Consider the following 23,716-nt stretch of genomic DNA (forward strand, 5'->3'; position numbering starts at 1 on the left):
TGTGGCACTGTACGTCAAAGGAATCCGATTATGTCATACATGGATACATATATGAAATCCATTGTTTATGATAAATGCATTGTCTTCCTCGTCTCGTGCTGAAACCATCATGGAGGGAGAGGGAGAGTAGAGAGAAACTTGCATGTTAAGCTACGTCTAAAACAGTCTCATCCTTCGTCCCTCTTAAAACTCTTAGATGTCAGGCTCATAGTTGAGCTTCACATCTACCTGTCATCTTTGTGAGAGACCACATAGGTCCACAGAAATCTCGAGAGGGAATATTAAGTCAACGAAATGGGTGGCACAGTCAACGCAGCTTTTAACAATTGTAATTTGGGTCAAAAGCATATTCTAATTACAATTACAATCTCATTTGGGAGAATTGAGATCTTTGTCCTATCAACTCCGTAGAACACGATACACAATATCTAGAAATGCTTAGAAACCAAAGAAAACGTCCATTAGTCTGAACTTTGTAGAGGCTATGGATATCGGAGACATTGTTTCTACTAGTTGCAGTGACCTCCTCATTCTGGCTGCACACTCGCTGTTGATCCTTCAGCAGATGGAAGGCCTGCTATTTCTCTAAGTGGCCTCCACACGAACTTTCTCCTGCACTCAGCAAGTAATATGAAGTCGAGGGAACAACAAAGAACTACTCGAGCAAGCTCCGAGGATTAGTAACTAAATGAAGCATCTTGTACCAGTTTCCACATTCTGCAATGACCTTCACTTTAGGACGAAGGGTAGGAAGCAATGCAAGGAATTGCAGTTCGGCCTTGGAGAGAACCTATGGAGAACCACGAAATAAGATGCATGTTAAATTGCTTAAGGTGGTGACGTATCTGATACTTGAAGAAGGGTTAACCTTGGCTTCTATGACCCAGAGAACAAGGCCTTTGGCATCAGGAGGCAATAAGGAGAGCCTGTAGTCCACTTCAGGTGGGAAGTACCATCTTGCTATGGGTTGCTTCCCCAGATGAGGCTGCACTCAAAGCTAGCTCGCATCATTAGCTTGTAAATCTATCGTAGATTCGATTTAGAATGACTCCGGATCCTTCAGTGACCACGTGTAATGCTCGGTAGTCAACAAAGAAGCAGAAGAAGAAGAAGAAGAAGAAGAAGAAGAAGAAGAAGAAGAAGAAGAAGAAGGGACGGACGGGGCAAACGGGGTGGATCTTGGTGAGGGTGGACTCGGGATCGCCGAGGCCGCGCGCGGTGAGGTCGAGGAAGCGGTAGCCCTGGTAGCGGAGGCGGTTGAGGTAGCGGCCCTCGTACCCGCCCTCGTGCGGCGAGTACACGGCCAGGGCCTTGTGCTTCTCAACGTCTTGCAGCCACCGGCCCAGGTCGGGGCGGACCAGGTCGCCCCCGATCAGGTCCGCAAGTCCACACCTCACGCCTCCCACCGCCGCCCTTCGGCTTCGCCTGCCGCCTGTGGCCGATGTGAGTGGCGCCGTCAGGTGGAACGCGGTGGCGGACGACGACATCCCCCTTCCGACGAGGACGTGCTCTGCCTCTCCAGCCGACCGTAAAGGGCTAGTTTTGCTGTCGTTGTGTAGTGCGTTTGCTTCATTTTTATTTTAAGATAACGCAGTAATTCTTTGTGGCTTGGGATTCCAGTGGTGCGGTTTGTGGCGGGAAGGGGATAAGGCGCGGGCCACTTCCTCCGTGGCAAATGACCTATAAAGGCATGACACTGATAGGAGATAGCATTCTCAGCTCATCTCATCATCTCAACATAATTTGATTACACTGAAACAAAGTAGTCAGAAAATTATTGGTAAAACACACACAGCTAGATCAAGGAAAACAACCATTATAAACAAGAGTCAGAACATGCAGAAGGAAGTGCAGCTAAAAGATAGACCACCATCTCCTGTTTCTGTCCGCTGGAGATGAGTTGCTCTGAGATCTGTGCAGATGCTGTTCCCTGGCGCCGCCCTGAATTCTCACATCACCGGATGGTTTTCTTAACCAGAAAATGAGAACAATACCAACAATACTGACAATTGGGGCGGCAGCGAGGAATAGCCATCCACCTCTGCTGCCCTCTCCACTTCTATTCGCCGCGTGATCTAAACTGCGATGCTCAGCATTTGCAATACCGATATCAGAAGCTTCTTCGGTCTCCAATTCAGAAGATGTATCATAGGTCTCCACAGCCGTGTCTGTGGGCTGAGACACATGCCTTTCGGTTTGGTTCAGGTTCCTTTTTGCCTCTTCGTACTCTGGATCATCAGTGGGGAGCTCGTATCTGCAAACCGGGCATGAGTTCCTTACATTCAACCATGGCAAGATGCAGGAAGGATGATAAAGGTGCCGACAGGGAAGCCGCTTTGCTTCGGTATCAACAAGTAATGGGTCCTTGCAGACTGCACAAATCTGGGTACCCTTTCTTTGATGGTCTTTTGAAACAACTACGGATGGGAGAGTCCTCACGAAGGATGCTGCTGCAGGAGGTGCCCCCCTTCTTGAGCTGTCAGTCTCTGCAAGCTGCTCAAGCAGCTCCTCGAATCCCCTTGCATCAACATAATCTCCTGGATTCCCAACATAAGTTGGTCTAATGTCTGATTCCTCAAAGTCAGCAAAAACATCAGAATACTCTGCTGGAGTTTCTCCTATCCTCAACTGAAACCAGGCACCATCTTGAGCTCTTCCCATACCATTACTACTTGGACTACCATTAGCATCCTGGAACTGCTGTTGTGGGTCCGCAAACATACTTAATTCAACCCAAGAGGCCTCTACCCACTCTCCATCTTCATCATCTTCCCCATCTGAGTTCCACTGATCAAGTCCTGCATGCATCGGGTCAATATCTGTGTCGGTGGATACATAGCTCTCATTCTCATGTTGCAACAACACTTGTCTGTCAATCAAGCTATGTCTGTCCAGGGAGGCATCTGAGTCTCCTCCATAACCACCAAAACTAACATTTGAGTCGGTTTCACCGAGCGCGGATTCCGATTGATCAAGAGCATCACTGTCATTATCAGATAATGCACTTTGCCGTCTCCAGGACCTGCTCCGGGATGCATAATAGCTGGCATGCCGCCGAACAGTAACAGGAGTATCACCTCCAGATTGTGTTTCATTATTATGGTTAGCCAAATTAATCAGTCGGGAAAATCTATGAGAGAATAAATCCTCAATTGGCTCTGAGCTCCTGAACCAATCTCTCCTTTGTCTCCTTATTCGACGGATATCTCTAACATTTAAATTTGTATGGTTATCATCAAGAACCATGATTTTGCACTCCCTACAAATGTGTATTGCTTCAAAACCATCATTCAGCTCTGCCTCCAAAGAGAAAACTCTTCTGCATAATAAGCATTGTACACTTGGTTGGTTGGAATGATGAAATGAACTGTTATCTTGTGGTAAATGATCAGACGACTGAAGAGAATAATGATGGGATTCTCTATCCATCTGGAGATTCTGGACTGATATATGACATTTGATAAAAGTCAATACAAACGAATAAGAAGACAATATGGCCAAGCCAAATCAAATGATTTTTTGATGCAAGTGATTCTACATTTGTAGAAAGTAAGCTGAAGGATCAAGCACTAACAAAACTTGTCAAGCAGGCAGTATATAAGAAGGGAAACTTGGGTTTCTATTGTTAACTATAAGAAACTTCTTACACGGACCTAAAGTACCATCGGAGTTATAAATACAAAGTTCTGTTAAACAAAATGAATTGTCGAACAACCATAAATCGCTTGAATATTCATAAACCCCCATTTGTGTAATTGACAAAAACTGACTGAAAAATAAGTTGCCAAAACCTACTGCACTAGCAGGTTGACCACTCTAATTTTCTCCTTTTAAAAGTTATGAAGAGAATGTTATCTTTACAAGATCAAGAAAACAAACTTTGAAGAAAAATGTGTCATGACCTGAACCTGACAACCACGTTCATCAAGCCCCAAGGAGACCACTCTAATTTTCTCCTTTTAAAAGTTATGAAGAGAATGATATCTTTACAAGATCAAGAAAACAAACTTTGAAGAAAAATGTGTCATGACCTGAACCTGACAACCACGTTCATCAAGCCCCAAGGAGTACCTAGAGATGCTTTGGAGAGCAGGTAGCAATTCAAATACTAATCAAAGTCACTGGGTGTGCCAGATATGGGACTAATAATCCAGGCATCCACAGATGATCTATAGTCCCTAGGTACTATGGTCCACCTGCCATTGACACCATATATGTTTGGAGATTCACCAATATGCACACTAGGTTCCAACCTAACCCACATACCACACGGTTAACTAAGAGAAAAGGAAAAAAGAAGAGCATAGAGTCACATGCTTCACAACTTATGGCAGCAGATAATAAATAGAAAAATGCAAAAGTTGAGCTAATCTTATTTAAATGAAAACAGAAACATATAAGATTAACATTTGGTGGCTTTATGAAACACTATAGTTACCTATTCAACTTATCTTCAACAAGAAGATTTAGATATAAAGTTCACAGATGTGAATCAAGGCTGCAACAGTACAATAAAATAGGTTCGACACTCCCATGTGTTCAAATACTTTAAAGTCGAGAACTCAGCAAAGTAGAAATATAACATTATTAGACATACACCTCGTGATTTAGCTTAATGATGAGAGTTTCTCTCCATCGTGGTCAAGGGAACCATCTTCTGCAATAGTTGTCTTTGACCCACAAAGTCTTGAATGCTCTACTTATATCCATCAATAATAAAAAGATAATGGTCGAGGAAAGCCGCATGATTATTAATACATTTTCAACTATCAGCATTGAACAATTGATTAGAAAGCTAGCCAACTTCTAGTTTTGATTCTAATTTATGGTCATGAAGTAAGAGTTCTGAAGCATACAGTATTAAGTGCTAATTATTTTTTAATGCATTAGACTGGAGTTGTTTTTTCTCAATATAAAAATTTGCAATCAGACAAAGAAAGGATTGAATCAGATCATAATGCTGTGAGTTGGGCATAACAAATAAAAACTCCATGACAGAAGCACAATCTCCCTTTCCTGAATATCGCAGGGATGCAAGTGCATGGTCAAGCTTCTCATTTCTTAATCCATCATGACAACGGGGCATGACAGACAATTCTTATTTTTATAGAATATCAACTATAAAATAAATGTTTACAAGCCTATATGAGAAGCAATCATTGACTTCATTTACATAACATTTCTACTAACATGACAATGCAAAAGTTCTATAACTTCAAATTCAGCAAAATGAGTTAAAACTTGGGAATGCATGTTTTATGCATTGCAAGAACCAACCATTAATTTTCTTATGGGACCTTCAGTCTCCAACATAGGTCCCATGACACTGCTAAAGCTAAGATTGCAACAGAAGCATCACAATTATCTCTAGCAAGATGTGTGGATATACATAACCAAAAAATACATCATAAATTTGCATCTTATTTTAAAATTTTGAATCATCAGGAAGCCCATCTGAAGACTGTCATGCGGTGTGAAATCCAAATCGTCTAATATCAGTCAGCTTGGAAATATGTATCACAGAGACAATTCCACCACGTGTGGGAATGTTAACTTTAATTTACCATTAAAAACATACATTATGAAACCATAAAAGTAAAACTCAATACTTTTCTAATTTGTGCTAGAAAGATTGCTCAAGATGAAGTGATTGCAGACATATGCTACAATGAGTAGTTCTATCATCCCTTTATTTTCTTTCCCCTAGTGAAACATAATTTCTCCAATGCCCCACCCCCAAAAACCTATATAATTTCTCCAAAAATTCCCGCAACGTAGTTCTATCATCCCTTTATTTTCTTTCCCCTTTTGCGCTCAAAACTAGGGCTGACAAAGATCGCCGAGTTTGAAAACTTCTAACCCTAGCAGACAATATGTCCAACAAAATTAAGATAATGACTCCGATCAAAATATGCCCTTGAATTTATTATATTAGGAAATAACAACAAAACAACAACCAATATATTCAGGATCAACGAGATCGAGGAAGTCGAACCTCAAAAGCCAAATGATACATTAAACGTCATACTACGCGATAAACAAGATGAACTATCACAACAGAATCACAAACGAGCATCAAACTGCAAGCGCTTACCTTACCGCAGTTTTGCCACCATAAGATCGCCCAGGGAGAGGGCAAGAATGTTGACCAAGCCGACGAAATCCCAAGAAAGAGGAACGGACCGATTGGACCAGAATAGAAGTTCAAATTAGAAGATCCGAAGAGGAATTCTCGGGCTCTTGATGGAGAAGATCCGCGATTTGGGTCGGCAAGCGGGAACCCGATCGGAAGAAATCGCAAGGAGGTCAGGGGGATTTCAAAGAACGAAGAGAGTGCGTGTGAGAGAAGACTTCGGAGGAAACCGGTCCGGTCCGGTCGAAGTGCCCCTTCGCGGTTCTGTCACGGAGTCGGCCGCGTAACTTCGACCAAGTATTACCTCAAACCAGATCTAGAGCACAGGCAACCTGAACTCAATCGAACCGCTTTGGTTCGACGTCAGGCGAACCCAACGCATACAGGACCGGAAAGGGTCGCCTGACCTGGAACCAATCTGGAGAAGATAAGGGTCGTCGTCTTCCTGCTTTGATTTCTTCTTCTGCGTTCAAGTGGTCTTAGAAAGAGTCGCCTCCGATTTGGCGTGTTCTTATCGCCGGAAGCTTACGCATCAGCAATTGAGAAACTGGAGATACTGGAGAAGGAGCTCAAAGGAAGGAAGTTTCTCGATGGAGAAACCATCTGCGAGTAGATTTATAGTTCGAGTTCAAACAGGTGGTGACCTCAATCTTCACAGTTCTTCAGATCAGTGAGCATTGTCGAAACATTGGCTCCCATATATTAACTTATAACTTCTTCGGAAGAACAAACGTGCCTGTGGTACACATGATCTCTCACGCATGGCCTTTGCAGACCAAAAATGCAATTGTACATCAGTTCATCACCTCATTATCACTGAAATAAATTCAACTCAGTTTAATCTATGCTTCTCGAAATGGTTGTAGAAAGAAGTGCTTTGGTTTTTATATGAGATATATAGAGTACAATACCAACAGCAGAAGTCCTTGCTTTCCTCTGACAATAAGCAGGACAACACACCTTCCAAAGAAATGAAGAAATGGAGTCCATCCTCAACATTGACAATCACAGTAGACTTAAGGCAATGAAAGAATTACAGAGGGAAAACATGCTAACATTCAGGATTAGGTTGTAAACCACCTGAAGAGAGAGAGAGAGAGAGAGAGAGAGAGAGAGAGAGAAGGGCGGTGAACAGAATATACTGGTGTTTTAATGCAGTTTCTGTTTCTAAGCAGCTTGGTCTTGCGCTTCCTCCTCGGATGTCCAAACAACTTCCTTGAGGCTGTTAGAGAGATTCTTATAGAACTGCAGATAGAAAAATGATTAGGATCAGCAAAACTGCTCAAAAGAACAACATAAAATTGCTCAATTCAGATTTTGGCAACAGTTGCCTGAACTTTTTAGTATATTCAGCCTCAGGATCAGGGGAGAAGTAACTTTTGGGCTGGATAAGTTTCATGCTGTTTCCAACTCATAATAGTGAAGAAAACTTGGTTTTGTTTAGAACTCATAATACTCTCATCAGTGGGCTTCTTTTCATCCCCAAATGAGAAAACTTGTTTTCTAATTATCTTACCTAAATATCTTCGCCGTCTAGTGAGTGAAATGTCGTATCACACAATTTTATATGCTCTAATGAGAAATGTAAAGACCCATACAAAATACAGGATATGAAGACATAATGTTGAAGAAGGATGAAGATTTACGCTTCCTTGAAGAATTGCTTTAAAAAAAGTGAGAAGATAATTGCACCATTATAGACAAGTGCATGGATTTGCTTTTCAAGGGACAGGCTGGTAGTGAACATAAAGAGGAAGCAATAATTGAGCTAAGATAGTATGTAATGATGCTGTAGCATCAGTATGTTCAACTCATTAGCATTAAGTGCAAAAGTCAAGCTGGGATGAACATAAAGATTCTTTTGTCATCTAGAAGACTCGAGTAATACCTAATGGTTGCATGGCCCATCAAATAGTTAGTTCAAGTTTGTTTTAGTACCTTATGGAATTCCAAAGTGTCTCCTTTTGCTTTTCGCACCTCTACCATATGAAGAGAGGGTGCCACTTGAAAAATCTGAGAATTGATGGAAGAAGCATCAGCAAAAAGGATTAATCCCTCAACATAAGTTCTGCACCTTTCACAGTACCTCAGTTGCGACTTTGAGATTCCCTTTCCTCCCAGCTTTTATGTTTTCCAGCTTCATCTGAATGGCAAAAAGGGTAGACAATGAAGTACTGCAAAGTGGTATTTGTTAAGAGATACTTCATATGAAATGGACATGACACCTTGTAATTCTTTTTCTGAACATCAAATCCAAGTGGTTTTGCAGCTTCTTCAATCTTGCTGATAATTTCATTGGCTGGACATGTTGCTGTAAATCTTGTTTCCCTTTTGAATTCCTGTAACAAAAAGGAAGTGCAAATGAATCAAAAACATCGCCACTACCAAGTTTGAGCAACTATCCCCAGGGAAGAATCAGAATACAGGTATTCTTGATATGCTGTTAGACAATAAAGAGAAAAAGAGCTTGACAACTAAGCTGCATAGCACCAGAACATGTCACAGTATCAATTGTTTGATGGAGATCCAGAGTGGAATCTTCATCTTGCTTGAATGCAAGTTATGCAACACAAATGAAATAAAGTCAAACATCTGAACCTGTTCTACGTCAAACAAATTGCCAAGATCAAGGCCCTTTGACATCGATATCAGTTCAAAGGCATTCATTGATGTTGGTTGTTCTTCCTTCTCCTTCACATGATGTTCCTGTAATAGAAATGCACATTTTCTTTATACGACCATAAGTCATAAATGTCACAGATGACTTATAAAAGAAAATATTTTAGTAGGCTTTGACGAAAGTAATAATAAGATTTTTAGAACAAGTCAGTGAAGATCATCTTCGACTCACTTCTGAGTCTTTGAAAACGGCATCCACATCATCCAAATTTGCATCATATTTTTCCTCAAACACAGGGGGCTTGTAGCCTTTCTTGAACCAGTCATCCTTCAATATCTCTGGAATAGTTATACGCTGCCATTATTTCATAAGAAGCTGGTCAGCTATAATGCTTAGGCAAATGAAGCACTCTTGTCCAGCTTAACAAAGCAAAGACATTTGTTCTGTTAAGAACAAATTCAGGTTAAAAACACAACATAGTTAAGATAACCAAATAAATAGATAAAACCTAGTATGGATGTGTCCATAATTTGGTGAATTCGAATGAGAATCCACGGTAATCGGTCATATCTAACTTCTTACGTTTATATGCTTATTAAATGACAAGCCATTTTATACTGCATCACATTCTCATTTTAAGTTGCCAAAGAGTACTTACTGTCACTGGATTTGGATCCAGTATTCTGGACAATAATTTCATGGCATCAAAAGAAAGCCAAGATGGGCATGTAAACTCAGCAGCTGAAATCTGCATGTAAAAGAAGTATTCTCAATTTCCGCAAACACATGTAGAAATGCAGTGTGATGCAGAAATCCTATGTACAGTGTAATGCTCACTTTGTTGTACAAGGTCATAAGATTAGAATCCTCAAAAGGCAAGTATCCTGCTAACAGTACAAATAGGATGACTCCACATGACCATAAATCTGCAGTTGCTCCATCATAACCTCTATCATTGAGAACCTAATGAGAAGAAATCTATCTTAGTCAAATACAGTTTTTAACCTCAGAAGTAGTGTCAAGCATTGCAGCCATAGGATAGTCATCTGCACCTCTGGAGCAACATAATTTGGAGTACCACAGGCAGTATGAAGCAAGCCATCATCCTGGAAAAAATATCATTGAGATTTGAAGTTCAGATATCAATCTTGAGGACTAACAATTAGCCATAGGATAAATGAACCTACAAACAACTAGTATCGAAATCTTATAGGTTGTAAACATAATGTAGTTAAATTCAGTAAAACTGCTCATTAATGTATCTACTAAGTACACAAATAAGAGACCTTTAAAACAATTTATCTCTTGGTTTTTGTTTAACTATTGTGGAGTTTACAATGGAGTCAACCTTCATTTTTCAAAAACCATATTTGATTTTGAATTAGCAGGAGCAATCGTATTTTACAGTATACCGGTTCAATTCTCCATACATACACACATTGTTGCCATTGAAAAGTCTGCATACTTACATAATCTTCTTATATATTTCCTTGTGAAAAGTTTCCAAAGATACATATGAATGTATTTCCAAAATATAATATACACTTTCATTTCTTTGGAATAGAAAAAAGAACTATGGATAAACATGTGAAAAACTTTGATAATCTCCAATCTGAACAACAAGGATTACCCTGACTTGCCGAGATAGAGCACTTAAGCCAAAATCAGAAACTTTCAGGTTCCCGTAAGCATCAAGGAGTAAGTTTTCTGGCTATCAAAATGCATGGAGGAAGCGAAGTCAGTACTGTCGAAATCAATGAACAGTTCATCATCATAGGAACATCCAGCATCAAACAGTATACCTTCAGATCACGGTGGTAAACTCCCCTGCTATGGCAATAGTCCACAGCATTAATTAGTTGTTGGAAATATCTTCGTGCTTCATCCTCCCTCATCCGGCCATGGTTTACCTTAATGATTCGATTTTAGAAATATTAGTGGAGAAGAAAATGATGGCAAACATAAACAGAGACTAGGTTGGAAAAAATACAAATCAGTAGGAGATGATAATACATGTCATATTTTCTAGAGAAAACTTTATTCTATTAAAAAATTTCAACCTTTACTTAGAAGAAACATGTGCATCAAAATTCCATCTTACTATTTTGTCTAGGAGCTCTCCCCCTGTGACAAATTCAAGTACAATGAAGATCTTTGTTTTGCTACCCATCACCTGAAATTATACAAGCAATTATTAGCTAAGAAAAGTGAATACTAAAATCATTTAAAAAAACAGATGTTAACAGAAAGTTCAAGTCCACACTTTCTTCAAAATTTAAGATCTAGTGCATGCTTCTCGTAGCTATAATATATATCCAAACTTGAAGAAAAAGTTTCAGTGCCATAGCAAACATATATACCATAGAACAAATATACAAGGACAATTTTTGATGAATCAACTCAATCATAAATCTGAATCAAGAAAGAAAACAAAATGAATGCAGTGACAAGATCCCGAATATACATAAATAGAAAATTGGCTTCTTAAAGTAATTACTTCTTTATTGTGGTGCAATTTTCGTATTTGAGAAAGGAAATGTGGGGTTGAGCCTAATAGACCTTTGACTTTTGGTTGTAAAAAATTCAATGAGATGTCAATTAATGTGATGAAGGAAATGGTGTGAATGAATCAAAAAACCACGAAATGGAGGAGAAAAATAACCAGACCCCCAATATAATCAACAAGTTATCTCTGACAGTGGCTATTTTCTCAACTATAACAGTATGTGTGAACATATTACTTAGTTGGCCTTGTTATAAGCTACTCTGTTTATTCATGACATAAGTTGAGTAAAATGTTATTTCTGACTGAAGCACTTTCTCAACTATAGCAATATATGTGAACATATCAATTTGTTGGACTTGTTATAAGCTACTTTGTTTTCACATAACACGATACCATAACAGTGTTGGTACTGAAGAAAATTTGGATCTCATGTAAAAGAATTTGAAGACAACCTCATAGATGCGAACAACATGGGGATGCTTTATTAACTTCATAGTGGCAATCTCCCGCTTGATCTGCATAACAAATTTGGCATTAGTAAAAGTTGATTTATGCGATAAATGATTTAACATGTCTGCAAAAGCTCAGAGAACTTAGTGAAGAATCTACGAGTGTCAAGAAACACAAATATTCAATATCAGAAAGACATAACATTGATTCAAGTTTCAACTACACAGAGATTAACCAATAAGACTTGCTATGCCTCAATAAAAATTGCAGCTGCATTTGATTTAGGATAATGAAAATATTCTGAGCCATATATAAAAAGAAATTAAGCAAACGTAACAAATGAGAGAAGCAACATTCAGAGTATAAATTCTTGCAGGAATCCAGCAAAGACCTGTTCTACTAGCTTGTGCTTGAGCACCTTCTCCTTGTCAAGAATCTTAATGGCAACAGGTTCCCCAGTCTCAATGTTCCTTGCAAATTTAACCTTTGCAAAGGTTCCTTCCCCGATAGTACGTCCTAGCTCATATTTGCCCACTCGACGCTTCACCTTAGTTGTATTCATTCTTTACTTTAAAGGTGCTCTGAGGATATATGGTATCCTTTCACCAGTCTCTGTTAATACCTGATGTCAATTGAAATCAATGTCAGATGCTGGAAATGTCTCACTAAATCAAAAGGGCCCCTAAGTGGAAATCTAAATATTCTTCTTTCTTCTAGAAATGTCCTCATGGTAATAAATGCATTTAAAATAATTACTAATAGCAGAGAAGCAAAAGGCTTGTCTAATAGAAAGCTTTACTCAAGGATTGGAATGCCACAGGAGCCCTAATAAAAGCAATTGATATGTCAGTAAGTTCAATTTCATACCAGAAGATCGATATGCATCTATAGACCAGCAACTCTCCTTGCAGTAAATGAGAAACCAAAACTAGAAGGAATAGGATAAAGAAGATGGAGAAGGACAAACCAGATTAAAATCAAAACAAGAGCAAGAGATGAGAAAACAAGAACTAATCAACAGATCAAATAGCCCGCAAATAACAGAACCCCAAAAAATACTATAGTACAAAAATCTATCATAAAGGAGAAACTAGGACTAAAAAGAAAGAAAAACAAAAGATGGACGGAGACAATCCAGTTTAGTTTCAGAACAAAGAGAAGACATTTCAAGTTGAAAAGCATAATTAACAGATTAAGCAGCCATAAAATAACAAAAGCCCCATAAAAATAATAAAAAACAACACATGATTAGAAAAAGGATTTCCTCCTCTTATCAGATAGAACCACATCAACCCTACCCAACCGTGTCAAAGAGAGAAGAAAATTGAGATCAAGGATGACTACCTAAAATGACTCCCATAGGCATCCAACACGAACAGAGGCAGATCGAGAAAAGGGAAGGGGAACAGACCTCCTTGATTATCCAGAAATGTAGAACCGGGGAAAGAAACTCCACAACCACCACCACAGCCAGCGTGATGCGTTTTGGGAACTCTTCAGGGCAAAATGATGAGGCAGAAGTAGAACAGGGAGGAAACCGATGGCGGCATGTGGTACAAAAACAGTAGGTGGCCATCAATGGAAACAGTAATCAGCGGAAGCAGTGGCCGAGGAGGAGGACAAGGATGTGGTGGGCATCCAATCTCAAGTAAGCCTCCGCTTCCTTTTCACTCGCAAACTGCCAAACGTCTTTCTTCCTCGTGGCCACTGTAAACTTCGTGCTTGCATGTCCTTCACTCCATTTTTCACTGCCGGCCGTCAACGCCATGACGCAGAGAAATCCCCGTCCAAAACACCACCATCCGCATCACATGGCTTGCGTCTCTCCTCCGCGCTTGCGTAGTATTCATCTCATTTAAGACATGAACGAACTGCTCCTCTGACGATCGTAGGATCTCCAAGCGGAGATTGGCCATCTCCGCGCACAATGACACTATAGACTATTATAAGATAAGCTCCGACTCTTGTGTGACTCGTCTCTCTCTCAATCAATCAAACAGCCTATTTGCAGTGGGGTAGTCTTGCACTGATATGGTCTCCAAATTCCTCGCGAACGGATAACTTCCAATTGTTAGCCTACTCAGCTTTGTTTGTAGCTACTTTTTGTCATTTTTCGATGTGGTATGGAGATATTTGCTTTATCCTCATGTGCAAATCGATGGGCCAATTAGTCAGATCATATTTGCCAATCACTTTCACCAAACCATGACATGCGGATCCAATTCAGCCCTGAAACAATTTGACTGCTACAAAATTTGTGGGTGGAGAAGAGTGCAATACAAGTCGACGTCGGACCGACAAAACGAGAACGACAGTATATTCCATTTATATTCGGCAATAGATGAACAATATATATATATATATATATATATATATATATATATATATATATATATATATATATATACATATTGAAGAAAAGGTGGAGAAAAGATGCCATCAGAGGTACACATTGAATTGAGATTATTTGAAAAGATCTTGAGAAATATGCTCGATAGAATTTGAACTCTAGTAAAAATACTTCTCCATATTATATTGTTCTCTCTATATATAAACAGTAAACCACTAATTCAGCAATGGAATGTAATAGAAACAACGGTTCATAATTATGCACAAACCACAACATTTTGGTGAGAATCTACTCTCTCTCCCTTTGATTTACTCCAGCATGCAATCCTTACTATTTCACACTTGAAGAAATGTATTTTGGAATTTTTTGATCTTTTTTTTTTCCTTTACTTTAGAGTGCAGTGATGATTTCTTTTCATTCTCTTCTTCTTTTTTTTTTCTGTATATATGAGAAAATCCGTAGACGATTCGTCGAACTCTCATCTCGCGCGGATCCACGACCATAAGAACAAAAAAGTTGGTCTTCGGCACCCAAATATGAGCTTCTAAATCACAACTTGAGCTAAACCTGCATATGACAATGCACAACTTGAGGAAACATTATTTGGGAAGTCCACATAGAAAAAGAGATGCACACGTAAAGAAGTGTCACCTCATGTTGATTGCAAGACCTGGTCATCTTTGACACTTCCATCAGATCCCTCACTCGCCCTTTCATCTCCGGAAAATCCATATTCATCGTAGCTTTTTTGCATGGAATGCTTTGGTGCATGAGAAGCAGGCTTTTGAGCAACAGGAAAGGCAAATGGATCCAATCCATCATCCTCTCGCCTACCCTTCACATTTGCACTATCCTCGATGCTACTGTAATCCAAGTTCTGCAGTATGCTTGGAATGGACAGATTGCCATCCATCGAAAGCTTACTCCCCAACTCTATGTCAATCTTCTCCTTTGGCCTCATCACATCCATGCCAATGTTTGGAGTGTAAGATCCAGACCCAGCTTCTACTATTTCTTCAATCACCAGCGATCGGAAATCATGCATGGAAGGTGGGGTTTTTGAGAAGAACACGTCTTTGAAGTTTCCCCAGAAACCTTTGTTGTAGGGATTCTCTTTCTTATCGTATCGGTATCGGAAGTTCTCATACGTCGTCTGTAGTATCAGTAGGAAAATGATTTTGAGTCATCGTGGATATAATGTGCATTCGGGTGGTGGAAATGTGTACCTGATTGGTGCTCATCAGATAGAAGTGGAAGACAGTGAGGCCGCCGACGAACCACACTATGATGAAGGTGTAGACTATGAGGACGAGAGACAGAACCTCGCCCTTCATCGATTTCCAAACGGAGTTATGGTAGTGATTCCTTTCGGTAATTATGTTCAGCCACGAGAAGGTGAAGACGTATATGCAGAGAAACGTCGACGTCGATATGAACAAGCAGAAGAACCGGTAGTTGCGCTGCAGCAAATGAAAGAGATGGATGATGACCACCGGTCACCGATGGAAGCATGCAAGGAGGATCGGAGCTCACCAGTCCGATGCACTGACCGACCCACGGGCAATGGTGATCGAACTTTTGGACGCAGTTGTTGCAGACGGAGCAATGGGAAGCACGGGGTGGGCGATACAGCATGCACGTGTCGCAGTACTTCACCTTGACGGAGAAACCATTGACGATGACGTCCTTGGTTCTGGGTATCCTCAGGTGCGGGGTTCGGCCACTGATCCACTCCACGGACGGGGTGGTCACACTGAATCCCTCGTCTACTTCCGGTGGCCTCGTGTTTCTGGGCACTATGCCTGGATCCCTACTGGATGTCATGAACAGGAACATCAAATCCTGCATCATCCATCATAGATCAGAATCGTGAAAGATGAAACCATCAAGAGAAGCAGCCTGCCACGAATCGACTTACCGATATCGTGATCACCAATGTCACGATGAGAACCGGAAGGCCAAGTATGGGGTGGTGAACTACGTGTTCTGACATGTCCAGCTTCTCATACTTGAGGATTTTGATGATTATTTGGCAGCAGAACGTAATCGAAGGACCCGCTATCAGAAACGTTGATAGAAATAACGAGGATACATCAGGACCAAATATAAATCTTCCGCCACAGAAGAATCTCTGAGATAGATTCACAAGAAGAATCATCATCAAAAAAAGGCTCGTCGCATCATACATAATCTATGATGTTCTATACAAATAAATATTTTTATTCGAGCGTAGAATCTTACGATAAGCTGTAATGAAAGCATACGTTATACCGACATATAATTATGCACACAATTGGGAAAGGGTGATGATTGATATCTAATAGATGCCATCCGCTTGGATTTTGTTTTCCCGTATACATACGATCTCCCTTTGCAATCGTTAATTTATTTTCTGACGGTGCAATTCCAATGAACAGAGCAAAAGGAATCCGAGAAATGTCAGATGATCATCGGCCATAAAACATGCTATATGATTCATTCATTTCATGATCCAAAACAGACGATGCAGACACGGAGATATCTGAAACCAAAGCAGACTCGGGGAGATGGCTTACGTTGTTCCCCTTCCAAGCTTGGTACAGCCTCAAGGGCTTCGATTGCTGCGGCGGCGTTGCCATGCCTTTGGTACGGTCCCAAGAACGCTTTGGTCGTGGGGGTCCTTCGCCGAGAGAGAGAGGAGAGAGAGGGAGAGATCTCGGAGACAAAGATGGGGAGAAGATACGGACGAGAGTCCCTCTAACTCTTCCTGCCGGTGTCGAGATCACATCCTGCAGCTGCTTCTAACGTCGTCCCCCCTCATCTCTCTTCCTAAAGAAAGAAAGAAAAAAAAAGGACAAGAAGGAGAGAGATAAAGAAAGAGAAGCTGCGTGTTAATTTGTGGAACGCGTTGTTTGTGCGTTTGTTGACAGACTGCACAAAGGCGCCATGGATGTCCAATTACGGCCGGATTTGTCGCGGGGAGAGAGAGAGATAGAGAGAAGAGAGAGAGAGAAAAGTTGTCGAACATCCCAACGCCAATTATTTATTTGATGAATCCAAGTCTAAATTATTGTAGCCTAAATTAATGGTTTCAAGCATATTAAGCGGTTTAGTTTGGCGCAGATGAGGTTGTAATGGTTTGCTTTGGTTGGCCTCCTTCATTGTTGTTGGGGTGGTTTACTGGCATCACCACTTTGGTTTTGGTAGCTTAATTGAAAGAACTTTGTGTCTGAATCCTACCTAATCTTATAACCATTCTCCTGATTAAGGATTAATTTAATCCATGCCTCTTGTTACTAAATCACAATGCGATTGTTAGAGGATTATGATCTAATAATTCGAGTTTCTCATAAACTTGGTATTGGAAAATAAATGATTTCAATAAAATATCATACAAAAGATTACGTCGATACACTCCACTCGACGATATCTCTTTGATACTTTATCTATTTTATCAGTAAGAAATGAAGTATGGATAAATTCTTTGACCTTCGATAATGATTATTGAGTTTGTCTTCGTTTTTATATGACATATTTGTACTGATCAATATTGTTGATGAAGATGAATAAAAAGAGAACTAATTACATATTACCTCTTATAATTAATTATATTTAGTATTTTAATCTTTATATTTTTAAAAATTATATTTAGATTTTTATACTTACGAAAGTGAAATATTTAATCTCATTGTTCTAATAAAACCTTTTTTTCTTGATTTTTATCCTTATAAAATTATCTTTTTAATCCTATATAGAGATTTTGATATTTTACTTTTATAAATATAAAAATTATAATATAATTTTTATAAATATAAGGACTAAAATACTAAATGAGACTGATTATAAGAGATTATATGTAATTAACCCATAAAAATAGTCCACATGGAATAGCCATCATGCCATGAAATGTGTGCACGAACTTAGATTGCCATATTTGATATCTACATCAGGACGTACCAAAACAAAAAAAAAAGAAGAATTGATGTTCTAAGTTCAAGCTCAACATTATCGAAGAAAGCATTGATGATGATATACATAAATATATGAGAAATGAAATGAATACATAGGTAGAGAGAGACGACGTGCGACGTGAAGGTCGTGCGGGCATCAACGGAGAGAGGAACGTTGGTTCCATAAAGCCACCGTGTTTTTATGATTAGCTGCCTCGTATAATTAATCGTGTGAATATGATTTGGACAAATGTGGCCGCCAATCTGAAGAATAAATATTATTGGGGAAAATTATATATTGCTCATCGGAAAGAGACGGGACTGCCACCTTATTCTTGAAAGGATTTTGTTGACTTGTGGTATAATCTTATAAATTATTCTATTTGGAAAGAGAGAAATAATTATGTCCGACATATTTCGGGTGTGAACAATTTATTCACAAGTCCTCACTAATTGATGATTTTTATCGATGATGTTTCTTTCTTTATTGAGAATTTATCTAAGAGATTTTTTTTTATCAATAGATAAATATACACTTGTTCTTTTTAGTTTATTAAATGATTTTATATTTGATAGGGAATAAGGTAACCGGCAACCTTGAGTCGCTGACCCACCAAACTAACTATTATTATTTTAAACAATTTCAAATAATCCTGTGCATATAGGTTCAGATCACATCGAGCTGATCAAAATGTCAATCATATTTTTTCCTTATATTTTGGTATTAGAAGAACGATCCAATGTCACAAGAACGTTCACCTACTAACCCTCTCAACAAATGCTTGAGCGAGGATGCGCTATCCAGACCTATAGTATTTTCGCTCAAGGAGAGAATATCCACCCTTTCAATATGTTGATGTATCTAACTTGATATAAATATCGATGCGATATGTGCATTTGTTCAATGACCTAGGCCTCTCACCCCCGGGGGCTACCCCAAGCCATATGTTAATTCCCACTAAGGTGTTCCTAATGCAAGCTGTAATTCCACTCTTACCCTAACTAACCCAACAAGCGATGCCACTGTCTGAGCCACGATCAGTAGCTCAATCGCTACCGACACTAGCGCCACCATCACCAATGTCCAATAAGAAACCCCAACAAGATAAAAGGACATAGCAAAATGATACTATGACCCGGTTCATGGATAATATATTCTTATTCGACTGACGATCCTCCCAAATGGCAAAGGCCGAGGACATTAACCGTGATGACTTACTCAACCACCACAACCCCCAAGCTAACAATAACTAGGATTTTAGAGGTGGCGGTGGTAATTCCATCACTCTCGACCAACTCTTCATACCATAACCCCCAAGCTAACGATAACTAAGACTCTAGAGGTGACAGTAGTGGCAAGTCTATCACCCTCGATTAGCTCTTTAAGTGCATCGATGACACGCATAGTGATGGCGATGCTGAGAGCAATGGCTTCGCCCTTGGTGGTAGCGCTAGTGACCACTTAGCCTCCCACCCCATCCCTTTCATCCTCGTCTTCGCTGATCTCTTATAGAGTATGAAGAAGCACTAGAAGTTGTCACTCTTATGCAAGAATAACCTTACTATCAACTCCACCACCAGAAGCGATCTCTAAGACGAAGACGCTATTGAATTCCATCTTTGGCGAGGCGAGTGGTTCTAGCAGGTCCACCCTGATCGATGCCCTCATGAATTGCATCATGTGAGAGAGCCTACAAGGTTCCATCACCCTCAATGGCTAGAAGCTCAAGGGTTAGCTCCTCAAGGTGATTTCCACTTATGTAATGTAGGATGAGCTCCTCAGGGAGATCTTCACGATGTTGGGGGTGAGTGGCTCCGACAAGTCCACCCTGAGTGACGCCCTCACGAACCGCATCATGTGGGAGAGCTTACAGGGTTCTATGACCCTCAATGATGAGAAGCTTGAGAGATAGCTCCTTAAGGTGATCATCACTTATATCATGTAGGATAACCTTATGTACCCAATGTTCACCATGGAAGAGACCTTGATATTCTCTATGGAGTTTCAGCTATTGCAATCACTATCTGCCTTAAACAAGAAGAGCTAGGTATAAGCACCCATCGATTAGCTCAGACTTTGGTCCACCACCGAGACCATCATTGGCGATGAGATCCATCACGACATCTCCGACGAAGGGCGTCACTATGTGTCGATCAGAATCAACATCATCCATAATAAAGGGGAGGACTTAAAACCTATGAAGGTGGGAGGATCCAAAATCTATCACGATAAAGGGAAGACTTGTGGCCCATCATGGTGAGATCTACTATGGTGGAGGGGAGGACTTGAAGCCCACCACAATGGGAGGACCTGAAATCCGCGATGATAGAGGGAGGACTTGAAGTCTACTATGACGAGAGGACTCAAAAATCCGCTATGATAGAGGGAGAACTTGAAGCGCACCATGACAGGGGACATAAAATCCATCACGATGGAGGGAGGACTTGAAGCTTATCATAAAGAGAGAACCAGAAAATCACCATACTGGAGAGAGGACTTGAAGCTCATCATGGCAAGAGGACTCAAAATCTATCACAATGGAGGGAGGACTTGAAGCCCACCATAATATGAGGACCTGAAATCCACTATGGTGTAGAGAGAACTTGAAGCCTACTAGGGCGGGAGGACATGAAATCCATCATAGCGAGAGGACCCCAAATCCACTAAGATGAATGGAGGACTTAAAACCCGCCATAATGGGAGAACCCAAAATCTATCACGATGGAGGGATGACTCAAAGCCCACTATGGCGGGAGGACTCAAAATCCACTATGGCAAATGTGCAAAGCCAAAAGCACCTGAAATACATAATTCGGGAAAACCCAACTCGCATGAAGAGAAATCCACTACAGTAGAGGCACAAGGCCAAAAATGCCCAAGATGCATAAGTTAAGAAAAATCTGACCCTCACCAAGGTAAATCCACCACAACGGAAATGAAGGGTCAAATATGCCTGAGACACATGAGTTAGAAAAACCCAACTCGCACCAAGGTAAAACTATTATAGTAGAGGTGCAAGGCCAAATGCACTCAAGATGTGTGAATTAGGAAAACCCGACTTGCATAAAGAGAAATCCGTTATAATGGAGGTGCAAGCTAAATGAGCTCGAGATGCGTAAATTGGGAAAACTTAATCTACGCTAGGAGAAATCCATCATAACATAGACATATGGCAAGATATGCTTGATGCGTGTAAGTCGGAAAACCCGACCCACACTAAGAGAAATCCACAACGATGGAGGCACAAGGCCAAATGCACATAAGACGTATAAGTCAAGAAAACCCAACTCATATAAAGAAAATTTTGCTATGATAGAGGTGAGGCCAAATGCACCTAAGACACATAAGTAGGAAAAACTCAATCCGTGTGAGGAAAAATCTACCACGGTAGAGGCACAAGGCCAAATGTGCTCGAAATGTACAAGTTAAGAAAACTTAACCCATGTGAAAAAAAAAAAATGTCATGACGGAAGCACAAGACCAAATGTGTATAAGATGCATGAGTCGAGAAAACCTAACCCACGTGAAAAAAAATCTGCTATGGTAGAGGCACAAGACTAATGTGCCCAAGACGTATGAGTTAGGAAAACCCGATCTACATAAAGAAATTTGCTATAACGGATACATAAGGTAAAATATGTCAAGGCATGTGAGTCAAAAAAACCCAACCTATACCAACAAAAATCCACCACGATAAATGCATAAGGTCAATGTGTTTGAGATACATGAGTCAAAAGTACTTGACCCGTATAAAGAAATACACTATGATAGAAGTATATGACAAAATATGCTTGAGCCGTATGGGTCCGAAAAAACTTAACCTACATTAGTAGAAATATGCCATAATGAAAACACATGACGAAATATATCCAAGATGTATGAGTAAAAAAAGCTCGACCCACAAAAACAGATCTTAAACACTCTTATGATAAATAAACTAAACGGCGCTCTTCGAGCCCCTCTCACAAGGACCTTGAAGCACACCTTTGGAGGGGGAAATAATAGGGAATACAATGTCAATTAACACGTGATTGCCACGTAGGATTTGAGTCACCCTCTATCCATCTGTCTACATGGAAGAAGATTTAGGCAAACACAAGTTTTCTTCTCATTCATTATGACAAGAAAGACAATTATAAACTTCTTTCTCATCCATTATGATAAAGAATTTAATCACAAGTTTTCTTCTCATCCATTGTGACGAGGAAAATAATCACAAGCTCTCTTCTCAAATATATCTTAAACCTAATGCAAATGGCTCATTTTGAATTATCCAAACCTATATTTGGAGACATCGAATTACTTGACCTTGATCTTCGTGTAGGTGATACCTCGAGAGCACATGTTTCCATCTGGAAGATATCTCAAACAATTCTATGCATATGGGTGAGCACATGTTTCCATCTGGAAGATATCTCAAACAATTCTATGCATATGGGTCCGGGCCACGTCAAATTGATAAAGATATTAATGATATTTTTTCTTAATGTGATTTACATGCCTTTAAATTACATCGTAAAGAAAAGATATTATGATATGCTTACACTTAAAATGCAAATTTGGCATGTGGAGATGAAGCACAAGTTGCATGGCACATTTATCTTAAAATCATTGTTTATCGATTATTTCTTGTGAATGGCTAATTTATAGTTTGTTTACTATGCCTAGTATTTTTGGGATTTTCTGTAATAATTTGCATGTATAAACAATTATTTGGTTGTCTCCTCCTTGTTTAATTTGTTTAGATAACTCAATTTCTCTAAGAAAAATGTCATAATTCTCGAGCAACTCATTTACCTCAATCACAACACAAAAGGAAACAACACGACACACAACATGCAGCTCATCAAGATCGTTCATCGGAGGAACAGCGAAAGAGAAGTGAGCAGCAGCGGCAGCAACTCGAGGATTCCGTGAACCACGCGACACCTCGTGCCTTCCGACGTGTAGAAGTAGTAGTATGGATATGACAGCCCTCCTTTCGGCCCTTCCTCGGGAGCCGGTGGTGCCGGTTTCGATGGTGACGGAGTCGCCCGGGAAGGCGGAGGCGGTGATGATGATGATGGCGGCGGCGGCGGCGTGCATATCACCGGACACGTGTCACATTTGCTGATGCACAGCAACGACCTATCGTCCGGCGGCGGCGGAGGCGGAGGCGACGGCGGCGCGCATGTGACCGGACACGTGCTGCACTCGCCGATGCACAGCGATCCGTCGTCCGGTGCCTCCGCAGGTTCACCTCGTGCAACCATGGCGGACGACAGGATGGGGATGACGAAGAGCCAACAGCACAGCCATGGCCTTCTTGAGGAGGCAAACTGGCCACTATACTCCATATGCTCGGGGCATTCGTCACTTGGAACCGGAAGTCTCCTGCCTTGGACGATAGGGTAGCTTATACGGCTGCTAAAGCCAGTGGAAGTTCCTAAATTGCACGATGAGTCTGGCCTTTGCTGTAAAGGACGGAAGGCAGAGATGCTTCTCAAGGCTTTGTCTTGGGAGCTAAGGTTGCAAAGATGCCCCCAATTTTGTGTCCTATAAAAGTGTTACTTGCAACACGTAAAAGCTATGACAACAAAAAATAAACACACGCACATAAAAGCTTCTTTTTGGGAGGTTCTTTGCATACAATTAACTGAACAAAGATATGATGTAGCAGATGTATCTTTCAATTTCCCCCTTTGGGGACTGAACTCTGCCATTAAACTACACTTCAGAGAAGTATGA

General features: G+C 40.3%; 5 protein-coding genes across 11 annotated transcripts; all 5 read right to left on the reverse strand.

The window, feature by feature from the left end:
* Positions 1 to 295: 295 nt before the first annotated feature.
* On the reverse strand, positions 296 to 1,596 carry LOC103971909 (NAD(P)H-quinone oxidoreductase subunit N, chloroplastic). Its single transcript, XM_009386065.3, has 4 exons — positions 1,161 to 1,596; positions 869 to 985; positions 705 to 790; positions 296 to 612 (listed from the first exon to the last, which is right to left on the reverse strand). Exons 1-4 carry the CDS (start codon positions 1,485 to 1,487, stop codon positions 528 to 530), a joined length of 615 nt encoding a protein of 204 aa, XP_009384340.1. The 5' UTR covers positions 1,488 to 1,596; the 3' UTR covers positions 296 to 527.
* A 111-nt stretch (positions 1,597 to 1,707) lies between these two features.
* On the reverse strand, positions 1,708 to 6,570 carry LOC135584356 (uncharacterized). Of its 5 annotated transcripts, none has more exons than XM_065132192.1 (2): positions 6,100 to 6,570; positions 1,708 to 3,319 (listed from the first exon to the last, which is right to left on the reverse strand). In XM_065132192.1, exons 1-2 carry the CDS (start codon positions 6,114 to 6,116, stop codon positions 1,855 to 1,857), a joined length of 1,482 nt encoding a protein of 493 aa, XP_064988264.1. In that variant the 5' UTR covers positions 6,117 to 6,570; the 3' UTR covers positions 1,708 to 1,854. The 5 variants fall into 5 exon arrangements, with proteins under 5 accessions (XP_064988264.1, XP_064988266.1, XP_064988265.1 ...); XM_065132194.1 differs by having other exon boundaries at positions 1,708 to 3,443; XM_065132193.1 differs by having other exon boundaries at positions 1,708 to 3,443; positions 6,095 to 6,569.
* Positions 6,571 to 6,993: 423 nt separating this feature from the next.
* Positions 6,994 to 13,475, reverse strand: LOC135626686 (CBL-interacting protein kinase 32-like). Of its 2 annotated transcripts, none has more exons than XM_065132197.1 (15): positions 13,054 to 13,475; positions 12,101 to 12,331; positions 11,712 to 11,774; positions 10,855 to 10,926; positions 10,556 to 10,663; positions 10,384 to 10,464; positions 9,806 to 9,859; positions 9,591 to 9,716; positions 9,412 to 9,501; positions 8,985 to 9,107; positions 8,732 to 8,839; positions 8,359 to 8,472; positions 8,220 to 8,276; positions 8,072 to 8,146; positions 6,994 to 7,378 (listed from the first exon to the last, which is right to left on the reverse strand). In XM_065132197.1, the coding sequence occupies exons 2-15, from the start codon at positions 12,269 to 12,271 to the stop codon at positions 7,301 to 7,303; spliced, it is 1,320 nt and encodes a 439-aa protein (XP_064988269.1). In that variant the 5' UTR covers positions 12,272 to 12,331; positions 13,054 to 13,475; the 3' UTR covers positions 6,994 to 7,300. The 2 variants fall into 2 exon arrangements, with proteins under 2 accessions (XP_064988269.1, XP_064988268.1); XM_065132196.1 differs by having other exon boundaries at positions 13,121 to 13,473.
* Positions 13,476 to 14,254: 779 nt separating this feature from the next.
* LOC103971912 (probable protein S-acyltransferase 4) lies at positions 14,255 to 16,940 on the reverse strand. 2 transcript variants are annotated; one of them, XM_009386071.3, is made up of 6 exons: positions 16,615 to 16,940; positions 15,978 to 16,190; positions 15,593 to 15,901; positions 15,286 to 15,519; positions 14,711 to 15,212; positions 14,255 to 14,626 (listed from the first exon to the last, which is right to left on the reverse strand). In XM_009386071.3, exons 1-5 carry the CDS (start codon positions 16,675 to 16,677, stop codon positions 14,712 to 14,714), a joined length of 1,320 nt encoding a protein of 439 aa, XP_009384346.2. In that variant the 5' UTR covers positions 16,678 to 16,940; the 3' UTR covers positions 14,255 to 14,626; position 14,711. The 2 variants fall into 2 exon arrangements, with proteins under 2 accessions (XP_009384346.2, XP_064989703.1); XM_065133631.1 differs by having other exon boundaries at positions 14,488 to 14,626; positions 15,978 to 16,117; positions 16,615 to 16,748.
* A 5,905-nt stretch (positions 16,941 to 22,845) lies between these two features.
* On the reverse strand, positions 22,846 to 23,325 carry LOC135627587 (mulatexin-like). Its single transcript, XM_065133711.1, has one exon. The coding sequence runs from the start codon at positions 23,323 to 23,325 to the stop codon at positions 22,846 to 22,848; it is 480 nt and encodes a 159-aa protein (XP_064989783.1).
* Between the last annotated feature and the right edge of the window lie 391 nt (positions 23,326 to 23,716).

The sequence above is a fragment of the Musa acuminata genome, chromosome BXJ2-11 (assembly GCF_036884655.1).
Source record: "Musa acuminata AAA Group cultivar baxijiao chromosome BXJ2-11, Cavendish_Baxijiao_AAA, whole genome shotgun sequence".
Lineage (NCBI taxonomy): Eukaryota > Viridiplantae > Streptophyta > Magnoliopsida > Zingiberales > Musaceae > Musa > Musa acuminata.

What these genes read in the sequence shown, in the direction of transcription:
- LOC135626686 (XM_065132197.1), bottom strand. Translation starts at nt 12,271, where the DNA reads ATGAATACAACTAAGGTGAAGCGTCGAGTGGGCAAATATGAGCTAGGA. An exon ending in ATGTTGTTCGCATCTATGAG is followed by an intron (nt 10,927 to 11,711) that starts GTTGTCTTCAAA and finishes GTATAATTTCAG; the next exon opens with GTGATGGGTAGCAAAACAAA. An exon ending in CCGTTTTCAAAGACTCAGAA is followed by an intron (nt 8,840 to 8,984) that starts GTGAGTCGAAGA and finishes TTTCTATTACAG; the next exon opens with GAACATCATGTGAAGGAGAA.
- LOC135627587 (XM_065133711.1), bottom strand. Translation starts at nt 23,325, where the DNA reads ATGGAGTATAGTGGCCAGTTTGCCTCCTCAAGAAGGCCATGGCTGTGC.
- LOC103971909 (XM_009386065.3), bottom strand. Translation starts at nt 1,487, where the DNA reads ATGTCGTCGTCCGCCACCGCGTTCCACCTGACGGCGCCACTCACATCG. An exon ending in AGATCCACCCCGTTTGCCCC is followed by an intron (nt 986 to 1,160) that starts GTCCGTCCCTTC and finishes CTTTGAGTGCAG; the next exon opens with CCTCATCTGGGGAAGCAACC. An exon ending in ATTGCAGAATGTGGAAACTG is followed by an intron (nt 613 to 704) that starts GTACAAGATGCT and finishes TGCTGAGTGCAG; the next exon opens with GAGAAAGTTCGTGTGGAGGC.
- LOC135584356 (XM_065132194.1), bottom strand. Translation starts at nt 3,429, where the DNA reads ATGGATAGAGAATCCCATCATTATTCTCTTCAGTCGTCTGATCATTTA.
- LOC103971912 (XM_009386071.3), bottom strand. Translation starts at nt 16,677, where the DNA reads ATGGCAACGCCGCCGCAGCAATCGAAGCCCTTGAGGCTGTACCAAGCT. An exon ending in AAGCTTGGAAGGGGAACAAC is followed by an intron (nt 16,191 to 16,614) that starts GTAAGCCATCTC and finishes AATCTATCTCAG; the next exon opens with AGATTCTTCTGTGGCGGAAG. An exon ending in ATCTGATGAGCACCAATCAG is followed by an intron (nt 15,213 to 15,285) that starts GTACACATTTCC and finishes CTGATACTACAG; the next exon opens with ACGACGTATGAGAACTTCCG.